General features: G+C 41.6%; 1 protein-coding gene across 2 annotated transcripts in view; it reads right to left on the reverse strand.

The window, feature by feature from the left end:
- Positions 1-991: 991 nt before the first annotated feature.
- Positions 992-12,269, reverse strand: part of disp2 (dispatched RND transporter family member 2) — a 30,768-nt gene continuing 19,490 nt past the window's right edge. For both annotated transcript variants that reach the window (XM_064337109.1, XM_064337099.1), the window contains 2 exons: positions 7,832-7,929; positions 992-5,133 (listed from right to left, as the gene is read on the reverse strand). In XM_064337109.1, coding sequence (XP_064193179.1) covers positions 1,606-5,133; positions 7,832-7,929 — 3,626 coding nt within the window. In that variant the 3' untranslated portion in view covers positions 992-1,605. The remainder of the gene's footprint in view (positions 5,134-7,831; positions 7,930-12,269) is intronic.

The following is a 12,269-nucleotide window of genomic DNA, read 5'->3' on the forward strand; positions in this document are numbered from 1 at the left end:
ACACTAAAATGAACTTACATAAAAACTTCACAAAAAGTGAATTATCCCTTTAACTGAACTGAACTAATCAGCATTGCTTCTGCGGGGCAATGCTCTTGTCTGAAAAGGACTACACTTTGCTTGTTATCCTCAGTGAAGCACTTCATATTTTACGTCGGTATTACCACCAGCAAGCCAAGTACTGACTGAGGCACTGAAGTTTCTACCCATAGATCAGTGACCATAAATCTGGTTTAGAGTATTCTTACATAAAAGAAATGTTTGTGTTGTAGTAGATTTCTGGATTCTGTGTCGGACATTTTACAGATCCACTTCCTGGTTAAAATATTCTGAAAGAAGGGCTTCCATGTTCCCATACATTGCTATTGTTAAGTTGTCCAGGTTTGCTGAGACATATCAACTATGGTTAGAATTATTTCTGAAATAATGAAAGGACTCCGTGCTGTTCTTTAACATATACTATTGCGTAACAGTGTATGCTATTTTCTTACACTTTGTGTGATAACCAGTCTTCCCTGAATTAAATTCAATTCCTTTGCAAAACTTACAAAGTTCAATAAACAACTGAACAACATTAACAACTGAACACCATTGTTGTCTTGATACAAAAAAGATTTTGAAACTGGTAAAGGTTAAGGGACAGGTAATCTTGTGATATATAATAATCTCTGGTTATGATCTGCAGTCCAGTGTTAGGATTTATAACCTATGAGCCGACATAACTAGGCTCATAGGTTTTACAATCTGTTTTTCTGTTCTGCATTTTGATCCTCCAACCATGTGATGCATATCAAGACAACAATTCAGTCTGATCTATTTTCTACTTGTGAGTTGCACTCATCATACAGTTAAACCAACAAGAATATGCAAAGCACAAATGTATGTGCTGCACTGGGGTAATTCAATACATCATTAAATGCAAGGACGATTAAATGCAAAACCAACTGCCAGAGGAATTCAATACACCATAAAATGTGAAAGGAATTCAATACACCACCAAATACAAATGTAATTCAATACATCGTCAAATTCAAAAATGTGAAAGGAAACAATACACTATCAAAACATCATTGCTGCTGCAGACTATTAGCTGTTATATACATTTTGTCTGAAATGTTTTAAGTGCCTCCATCTGTAGTCATGTGTCCTTCAATTGTGATGTCTACAGATATTTTGCAAGTGTGGTCAACAGTTATACAGCAGGTTTTGTTCAAATAAAGTATTCAAATTTTTAACGGTTCTTTCTGGGTTCTGTTCCACAGGCACAATACAACTCCTACTGTAGATGTCTAGAGTGTGTGTCCGTTCTCAGGATGACCGTTGGAGGTTGTTAACAGTCAACAGCTATTGTAAAAGGGGATAGGATGGAATTTGAATTATTAATTACACAGTGGCTAATTACACAGTGGATAGTTTGATAAATATCCATTCATTCAAATATGATGGTTATAGAGATGCTTGGTGAACAACAGGCAGAATGCATCTCAAGGAAAAGTATGAATGAATTAAAAGTGCATGTTGGTCCTACTTAAAACATGGAACAGTAACGCCTTACAAGTGCAGAATGCCTCTTCAGTCTCAAGAACATATTATGGTCATTCATTATCAGCTTCCATCTCCACTCTGCCCCTCCCTCTTGATCCACACATCGGGCAAGCCTGGCTTGCTATTGGGCAGGATCACAGGTAAATCTCCCTGGCTGCTCCGTCCCTTACCAGTCCCTGAGCAAGCTGCCTCAAATACAGTTTCCCTCAGGGACAGACGTAAGGTATCCCTCTTACCATTCAAGTGGCCCGGTTCAGGCTCTCCTTCAACTTTATTGGGAGCCTGTGGGATTGAGGGTCCAGGCTCAATATCACTCAGGCAAGTCTCATTGGAGTCCTCCAGTCCATCAAAAGAGCTCTGAGACTGAGAAGACAAGAGATGTTGGTGGGGTTGGCACTTGAAGGGACTGCCAGTGGCTCCTTCTGTGGACAGTGAACGCCGGTGGCTGGTATCCAGAGGCTGGCTGCTGATAATGATGTCCTCCATGCTGGAAGAAGATGATAGGGAGACATTCCAATGTCTGATGCCACCTGACTGGCTCTGGCACCTCCTGCATAAGAGTCGCCCCTGGGTCAGGTCCGCTGTAGAAGTCATTGCTGGCCACAGGGTATTCTCCCTGTATGGTGATGAGGTCTGCAGGGCGGGGGGATTGCAGCTGTTGAGGTGCCTGCAGGATGAGCCCTTGCTGGGGTTTTCCATGCTCTGCCCCTCCAAGTCTTTTCCAGGGCTCAGGCTGTGGAACTGGATTTCATCAGATAGGACTGAAGGCCTGTTGGACAGTTTGCTTGTGCATGTGCTGTTCTCAAAGCTGTCATTCAGCTGGCAGGCCAGTGGCTGAAGCTCATATTGTTCAGGCTCCCTCCCTCCCCGACCCTGTCTCTGCCTGTGTCTCTGTTGGCCTGGGCAGAGGTGATTTCCTCCACTGCCGCCTTTTCCATAACTCCTCTGGAGATGGGTCTTCCCCCCACAGCGAAAAGCCCCATTAGCTGCAGAGTCTGAGGATCCCGGTCTGGAAGCTGAGCAGGAGGACAGCATGTTTTCTGTCCCTTTCACTGCATATTGGCTAGTGGTTGGTGTGCACGGCCAGAGGATCTGTCCACAGTTTTTATCCGGCCCAAAGAAGCAGCAGAGGGACTGGAAGAAGAAGGTAGCAAAACAGCAGGCCACGCACTTCACCAGCAGCAGAAAGATACCCAGTTTGCGGAACAGCAGGGCAGTCGCGGGCAGCATGATGACACCAACACAGAAAAAGGATCCAGCTCCTATGGCCACAGGACAGCCCATCCTCTTCAGGGAGTGTGCCACTCGTCCCAGCCGGTCAGAGTGTGGAGCCAGGCTGTAGGAAATGCAGTAGTTAGCAGTGAAATCAACTGACAGTCCTGCAGCGGCCGATATGAAGAGAGCCTCAAGGCCAGTCAACTGCCACTCCAGCAGGACCAGGAGTCCAACGGTGACAAATACACTTCCTCCCACTGCGGCAGCGCCATAGATACTCAGCGGGATATTCCACGTTGTCAAGAGAAGCAGAACAAAAGTCAGAACCACAGAAAAGCCTGTGACTACTAAGGTCTCCGAGCTTAGGCATTGTTGGAGATCATAAAGCGCCAACTGGCTCACAAACCATCCTCTATGAAGTCCTAGAGGAGCCCCAGATATTTCTTTGTTAAACCACATCTCGATCTCATTGTAGAAGTCTGTGGTTTGGCTGAAGTTGAAACTATAAAGATGGGTGGTCTTAAACTCCATAACTAGCACAGCAATTTGACCTTCTGAGTCAAAATATGGCCCTGCAGTACTAGGCTGGTTCCCTCCTCCATGTTTCTCTGCAGCCATCATGCCCAGACAATGCTCAAAAACAGCTGAAGTGTAAGGGAAAGGAATATCGTTGCAGCAGAAAGTAAAAACATCATCACTCTCAGAGCAGCGTCTGATAGACACCCAGTGTATAAGCTGCTCCACAAAACAAATGTTGTCACCCCGCACCTCCTCCTTGGGTGATGAAGATGGCAATGAATAGAAGCTCTGGTTTTGAATTTTCCCACACAGCTCTCTCAACCACACTTGTGCCTCGGGCCTGCTCATGTTGAAGTGTGGGTCTAGCACTAAAGAGCCATTGCTTTTGGGGTTCAAGTGATCTCCATTATCAGTTGGAAGAACACCCCACACAAGGGTAATTGTCATGGGTTTGTCTTCCCCGCTTTTTTGGCGCTCAAACATGAACTGGTGCCGGTATTCCGCATCATACCTTTCAAAGGGGTGACTGGAGCGGAATAGCTGTGTGGCCTTGCTGTACAAGGCTGGAAGCTTCATGCCTGGGTCCACACAAGTGATGTAGGTTCCTCCCGTTGCCAGCACTGTAAACCAACATATCCAAATGTAGCGAAATTTCACCACTCCACATGGCAGAAGTTTTATGAATAGCAAGTCTGAAGTGTCGGCAAGTCCACGCTTCAACCCCCTAAGCTTTCGCACCATCATGAAGAGGCATCGTTTTCGTGAGCTTGTTTCCCAAAATCCGGCTGGACCCAGGGCACAGCAGGGCTTCCCTGCAGGAGCAGAGGGGCCAACTGACACAGCATAGCGCTCACGCAAAATCAGGGAACAAGGCAACCATACCATTGCCAGAAGTGTGCTTATTAAGGAGGCAGTGCCAAGATACACTGCAAAGCACCTAACGGCTGTGATACTGCTCATGTATCCTGAGTAGAAAGTAGCACTAGATGTCAGACCTGATGCTAATATCAAGTACCCTACTTCCTGAAGTACCCTGTTGACTCTCTTCTCCAGTGTGGCAGGGGGTTTCTGGGATAACTGGAGGCCCCAGAGGTCTATAAATGCAAACACCTGATTGGAACAATTCCCCAACAGGACTAAGACTGCAGCAAGGTTTAGGAAAGGGAAGAATGTGAGCTTAAAAGCCACTTTGTATAAGAAATATGAGGTCAGGAGAGAACCTATAATTGCTGCTAAAGACATTACTGACAGAAAAAAGGACCGAAGGTAAAGGGCCACAGTTAGGCACAGTATCACTATTGCTAATACTGGGTAGACTGAATCCCGAGCCAGGTAGTACTTGAGAAGTGTCCGTTTGATGCCTAAGTCCATTCCTGTGATAGTGGTATTCTTGTATGTGAGGTCACGGTCCTCCAAGTTGTCTAAGTATATTTTCATCATGGGATCGCCCTTTTCTACAGGTAGGAAGAGGAGGCTGTATTTGAGTGAGGGGACCTTGTAGACTATCGTCTGTGGCCCCAGGAAGTCCTTGTCGACCAGGTAATGGAGGATCTGGTAAACAGCACTTGAATGCTTGCACTGAGGTGGTACAGAAGCACAATGGCCCAGCTTTCCCCTCTTAGAACAGGATGGGGCCAGGCTTCCATCATGGTAGTAGGGGGCACACTGGCGAAGCAGATTCAGGCTGTTGGAGACCTGCTGGGCCGTCAGCCCCAGGCAGGAGGTTGCATTGCTCAGCACAGCCAGATAGTTCCCAAGAGACCAGCTAGGACAGCACTCTAGCCTTGCTGCAGTTCCTCCCATCTCCAGTTGGCCTTGCTTGCAGAGGTCTTGGAATTGTGCATGAGAGCGAATCTGGGAGCGAGAGAGAGAGAAGAGAGAGAAAGTGAGAGAGAGAGAGGTTTTATTTCACGTCTTCAATGTTTGATTCCTCACCAGCTATTAAAGGTCATCACCTATTTAATGAGCCAATGTGTTTTTCTATTCTTGTTGTTGATTTGTTTTATAGGCAGTCATTACTAGGGACTCTTCACCTATAAAAAATTATTATGGCATATATTCTGGTCAGATGATTAATATTTGATTAAATATACCTGAAAAGAATATGACATGTTCGCTTACATAATCGCTCCATAAGGGGATGACACGCTTAAATGCTCCATGAAAAATTATTTATTTCAAATTAAATAAAAATGACAATGTTTCGGCAACCGAGCCTTGGACTTCATGTGGGCACATAAATAAGTTCTCTGTATCACACATGACGCCTCAAGGAGGGACCTTTTGTATATGAATAGTGATATTATCATGATGAACATAATGTTGCCAAATGAACAGCACCAGAAAAAATATACAAAAAACAAAGAAGGAAATGAACTAGATGAATAAACTGTTGTAACAACCATACTTATACCGTACATTAGAAATGGGTACATTCAAAGGAATGGCCATCCATGTTAAAGCCATGCAAAAGTTTGTAGAAAATAAATACAACAACTTTCTCTGCAGTGAAGGACATTACCAATGTCTCTCCAAAGGGGAAACACCTTTATGATTCCCACATACCCGAAAGAGGAACATTCTGTGTAAGTTGATTAAAATAAACAGCAACTGGGCTCTTTTTATCCACTGTTCTAATGGTGCTGATTTCACTAATCCTGGTTTTTACATGCCTAAGAGTACAGTTTCCTTGTTGTTATTGTGGCTCTATTTTGTGTTAATCAAAGCACTGACTGAAATGAAAAATCAGTTTCAAGAGAATAGCTGCAAACATGTCTGCATGTTTTTGCTATCTGACCACTTTTTATGGTTTAAATGCCCCTGAATCCCCCACTATTCTTATTTGCATTCAATCCAGTGAATATTTAACACCCTACAATCCATACTGTAATGCAAGTGTGAGCTTTTGTGATTGGAAAAAGGTATATTTCTCCCTGCTGGCGCACCATGTTTTTAAAGGACCTAATGCAGTGGTAATCCATTCAACAGTAAGCATATCTTCATCCAAATTATATTATGCAAATTATTTAAAATATTTTTTGTGATATATGTTAAATTAGACATTTCCATTCAGTTTTTCTTATTCTAAATTTCAAAATGTGCATGACGGAAACATGGCTACTGACTTAATGAAACCTACCCTACCACTCCCGAACATGCTTTAATGACAGATTGTTGTATACACTACCTTAATAATAATTCAGTTGTTTTCTTTTCAAATGTTCACCACAAGACATTAACCAGGTAATTTTTTGTCAAGGAATAATTTTATGGACAATTTCTTACATACGGCAATGCATTGCTGCCATAGTGAAAAATATTTTCTGCTCAGTTTCTTGTTATAATGAGAAACTTTTCTTATAATGGGACTTTTCTCATCAAAACAAGATCCCTTTCTCATGTTAATTACATTCCAACATGTCTTGTTATAACGAGAAAAGGATCTCATGAGAAAATTGAATATGTTATTATAATGAGAAAAGTATACTTCTCGTTATAACAAGATATCTACCTTGTTATAAGGAGACAGTATAGTGTATCAAGAATAATACATAGAATTTGTTCAGTGAGCACCAATAACTCCTGTGCATGACTTAAGTTTTACTTTAGTCTTGGGTTGAGACATGACGGCATTCTGTTATCCTTCAGCACTTTAGTTGCTATTGCGGTAAGTATGTGAACACTAAGAGAGATTCTGAAATATATGGGGCTCTTCACAAGAAAGAATCAGTCTGACCCTCGTGAAGTTACACTATTTCTCACAGGTTAGCTCGAGGGGCACAGAAGGCTGCATGGAATTCCAGCTGTTCTCGTTTCTTGTTGCGATAAGGCATAAAAATTTAGTTCTTATAACATGAAATAAGTTTTTTTCACTATAAGGTGATATTCAAGTTCAATTTTAAAAATTCATGTTACAATGAGATACTGAGCATAAAAATATTTTCTCACAGAGGCAGCAATGTGCTGTTGTAGTTACAAGCCCTTTCCAACACTGTAGTTGGAGAATGGAACTTTCCTAAGCTTGCATCTGCAGGTAGAACTGACCCGATTGGACATCAATTTTTAATAGTGCTGCCAGCATAGCATTTCATTTGCTGGGCAAAGCCAGTCACACTGCTGCCTCTGTTGCTACCTCATTATTCAGATGAATTCTCAATTTGGCAACTGCACTAGACAACACCAAACAGTACTCTCCTTTGCAGTGCTGAATAATAAATGAAACTGCAAGATTGTACAAGAGATTTATATGATCAAGATCACATTTCCGAAAGGGTTTTATAATACAAAGCTGTTGTATTTTAGACTATCACGAAGCTTCTTGAAAAATACTTGACAGAAGGGTCTTTCTGGCTGGAAATATTCCTCTAGATCTGCCATATCTACGGTGGGACTGACCTTGCGTTAGTGAGTCATTCGCTCAATGGTGATGACACACATTCTTTCCATGTTGCGTACCCAGCAGCCTTTGCTTTTGTCCTGCTAAACCATAAAGTCTGCCCAGAGATGGAGGCCAGATGGCTGTACATCAGCTGGGTGGAGGCTGCAGACTCACCCTTGCCTGCTCCATCTCACACATGGAATGGATAGCCTTCAGGCTCCACAGACTGGCTGAATTTCCTGAGCGGAACACCAGCTGGGCGTAGTGCTCTCCTGCAGTATGAGAGAGAGGGTAGGGACAAACATGAACTGTCCATTCAGATAAAAGGGATGAAAATCAAAGGCACATTTTTTGTGATATTTATCTGAATTGATAATGAAGTAGCAATGATGTGATTTGCTTATTGTTTTCTTCTTTTTACACCTGGACAGTAGGGTTTGATTGCTTACTCTAGTCTAGCTTAACATATTGTTAATCTACTGTGAAGTGCTTTTTCACATTTTAGATCTGTTTTAGCTGTAACCCAGCTAACAGCAAACATTGCCATGACATAAGATAAGATTCAACATTCTGACAATGTTACAGCAGAACATTTTGATGGCAATGTTCATAAAATATTTTGAGGACGTTGTAGAGGACTCAGTTACAGTAAGTTTGTTAAAATAATGCCATTGTTACCTTATGTTAGAAAAGGTACGATCTGACTGCAACATCCTTACAATGTTTTTGTAACGTTTTTTCCAAGAACATTCCTGTAACGTTACATGTTAACACAGATGGAACATTCTGACTGCAGTATCTTTGTAACATTGTCAGGATGTTGTTGATGGCAGGTAACATTACATGTCAACAAAGATGGAATTTTCTGACGACAACACTTTTGTAACATTGCTGGGATGTTGTTGATGGCAGGTTACAAAATGTTTTTTCCAAGAACGTTCCTGTAATGTTACTTGTTAACAAAGATGCAACATTCTGAAATTTTTTGAACATTGTCAAGAGGTTTTTGATGGCAGGTAATGAAATAGATTTTCCAAGGATGTTCAGGCTAAGATCTGAGTTCTGAGAACGATGGGCCTCATTCACCAATATCTTCCTAAGTTTTTTCTTAAATTTGTTGAGAAAGGTCCTAAGAAAAGTCTACGTCAGATTCATGATGTGTTCTTAAACCGCAGAATTGTTCTCACCCGTGTTCTTATAATGATGAATCCCATTGTCCTCGTAAATTGAAAGCGTGTGACAGTTGTTCCTAATTAGCATAGGTAAATGCCCCGCCAATCCCCATAAAAGGGCATGAGACTGCAGGGCCGTGTGCACACACAGAAATCACACACAGAAATTGAAAAGAAAAGTTGAGAGAGAAGTCAATGCCCAAACGAAAATCCAAAGACGGTGGAGCACCGGACTCCAAACGTAAGAAAAACTTCAGTAGTTCTGAAGTGGAGGTACTGCTGCAGGAAGTGAACAGCAAACGACCTGTCATATTTAGTAGCGTCAGTAGTGGATATAAAATAACACAAAAAAAGATGAACTTATTCAGTGAACGCTGTATCCGGAGAAGGGCGCACAACTGATGAAGTAAAATAAAAATGGTTTGATGTCAAATCTGAGGCAAAAAAAAGATGCCGGTGGGAGTGGGCGCAAGAAATTGCGTGTTATGCATTCAAACGACAAAGCGCTTCTCATCACATTAATACTGCTAATTAAATCAACCGGCAGTAAACTGCATAGGAGAAACTAACTGTTTCAACCCGTCGCTGCACAAAACATTTACTGCCATTTTGGTGTCATCCCCCTCTGATGCTGTCACCTGGTGCGGTCCGCACCCCCTGCACCCCCCTAGTGATGCTTCTGAATAAGTGTTCTCTTCTTCAACATGTCCATGTGTTTAAAAAGTGTTACCTAAGTGCATAGTTGGTATTCAAAATTTAAACATTTGCTTCTGCAGTATAGACCAAACATTGCATAATTGAAACCCCCAAAAATAAAAGGTCACTACAATTGTTCGATTTTTATCATTTATTTACAGATGAACTCCCGCTGAGGCAACCACCCTCTGAGGTGGAACCTGGCACCTTAATGCTTTGTAAAATAATGAAAATAATTATTTTAAAAATATATATATATATATATTATAAATATAAAATATATATATTATAAATGATCAAAATATTATTGTAATTTAAACCCTATAATATTATACTGTAGAACTGAAGAAAACACAATAACCAGTTATTATGCACATACATGTCAGCACTCAAATGTGCGTAAGTGTGCTCTTGAGTGTGCGTAGATTCTGTTCTTACCTAAGAACAAATCCCAAATAAGAAAACATTGGTGAATGTCAGAATATTTGTGAAAACTGCGTAAGTGGGTTTTAAGAAGAAAATTCTTCTTAAGAACGGTTGGTGAATGAGGCCCAATGTAATTTGGCTTTGCTTTAATCACAAGGATGTGAAACGTTGATATTATGAGGATGTAGTTGATACAGAGGAATCAATCCTTGCTTAGCCAGATTCTTCACACACACTGTATCTGCCTTAATACAGTAAGAGAAATAACCCTGATATGACTTACTGCAATGTATTTTTATACAAATGTGATCAGGTGGGGGAATAAATGATGGATAGATACTTAAAGAAAAATATAAGTGAAGTCAGCTGCTATTGTGTTAAAGGGAATATTACACCCAGGATCACTTTTTTAGCTGGAAACATCTTTGTATGCCTACTTTGTAATTAAACATTTTAATCCATGCCGTTATTTCAACATTTCTGGAATAATATCATTTAGCAGAAAAAATGGTAGAAAACGTTGTGGTGCTGCCCTCTAACATTTGAAAAATGATTTCTGCATTCTTTTCTGCTCTGGCCTCGCCCCAATCATGATATTAGAGTACCTCTTTGGAGGTGCTAAAACATTGTGTAGATGTCAATCAAGATATCCAGCCAGAATATGTGCCACTCACATCTTCGTCTATTTCCTTTTTAATATGAAGGAACACTGCCAACACCTGATTGGCTAGATTGGTTTCGGCCAACGTTCTTCAAACTAGAGAAACATGGCGGCCTGTTCATAAACTCTCATACTCCATCTACACAGTCCACTAACATATGTTTTTGAAAACATTTTAGGCTAGAAACCTGCCATGTAATTGCTGAATCTTTATTCATATCTGATCTTCAACGCCTAGTTTGACAGTTTGATCCGAGTATCATGAGCCAGGTGCAATTATGCTGTACAAATTCATTCACATTCAGAATGCTTTATGCAAATGAATGGGCACACCTACTCTACCCACCTCAGGATGCATGTTTCTAAATTGTGTCTTTAATGTTGGCTAGTTTCCTTGTCGGCCACTTAACTAATTATCTGTCAGCCCTGACATTAGCTCAGTGGTACAACGGTTATCTGGTAACCACAAAGTTCCTGGTTCGATCCCTGGCCCCACTGGGCAAAAGTGCCCTTGAGCAAGATATCTAATGCCCAATTTCTCCCGATGAACTGGTTGAGTGTTGTAGTCTGTATTCCCGGTCACTTGTCTCCCCAGTACTCTCTCTGTGTCTGTGTTCCCTGAGCTGCTTCACTCCCCTGTACTTGTGTGATTTCACTATTCGGGTGGTTCCGGGTTTTCGTGGTTTCCCCCCTTCTTTCCAGTCTCGCTTTACTTACTTCCTGCTTATTTCTAGTTTTACTAATTTCTACTAATCCCTACTAACTTATAGATTGTAAAGTACTAACCTCACTAATATACTAACATGTGAATATTACTAATGGACTAACACACACTAGTTTTGGGTTTTTGATAGTTTAGATCACTATACTAATACATTAACCAGTCTCCCCTTTTCCATGCTGCGCTGTAGCTCCGCCCCTTTTCTTTCTAGCCTGCTCTAACGCTGAGTTCTGTAATTGCCTGCACCTGTCTCTTGCTCTAACTGCACCTCTCTCTCTCTGCACGTGTTTTACCTGCTTCACCCAGGCCGTCTATTATCATTGTTGTCTATGTGATTCCAGTCTGCGTTTTGTCAGTCCCCTGTCATTGAATTAGTTTTCCTAATGTTCTTCACCTGGATGTTGTTTGTTACTCCTCCCTCACTCACTTAACCCCTCCTTGATTGTTACCTTCCCCAGTGTATAAATGTCAGTCTTTTCCACCAGCTCAGAGTCAGAACGTTGATTGTGCCGATTGTTAGTAAGCCTTTGTCTATCGAGATTCCTGCGACACCCCTTTGCCCGACTTCGAGTTTGCCTGCCCCTTTTGGTTTTGTTTGCTTCTGGTTTGACCTTCGCTTTGCCTTGACTTCTCTTTTGCCTGTCCCTTTGTACCTTCGCCATTCTGATCTCCTGATTTTTTGCCTGTCTTTTCACTATTCTTTTGGAAACTCGATTCGGCAAATTTCCTCTCTCTGATTACCTGGCTTCGAACCTCGGACTGATTAAAGACAACGTTTTTTGGATTTCCCTGGTCTGCGTGTGGGTCCTTACTCAGAACATATCAGTTGAGGCCTTACATGGCTGCCTTTGACTTTGTGAACTGCTTTGTGTAGTCACGGGGCACTAAGAATGTTCTGTCAAAACATTTCAAGAAAGTTTTCAAAGAATGTTATCA

Source organism: Anguilla rostrata, chromosome 1 (genome assembly GCF_018555375.3).
Source record: "Anguilla rostrata isolate EN2019 chromosome 1, ASM1855537v3, whole genome shotgun sequence".
Taxonomy (NCBI): Eukaryota; Metazoa; Chordata; class Actinopteri; order Anguilliformes; family Anguillidae; genus Anguilla; species Anguilla rostrata.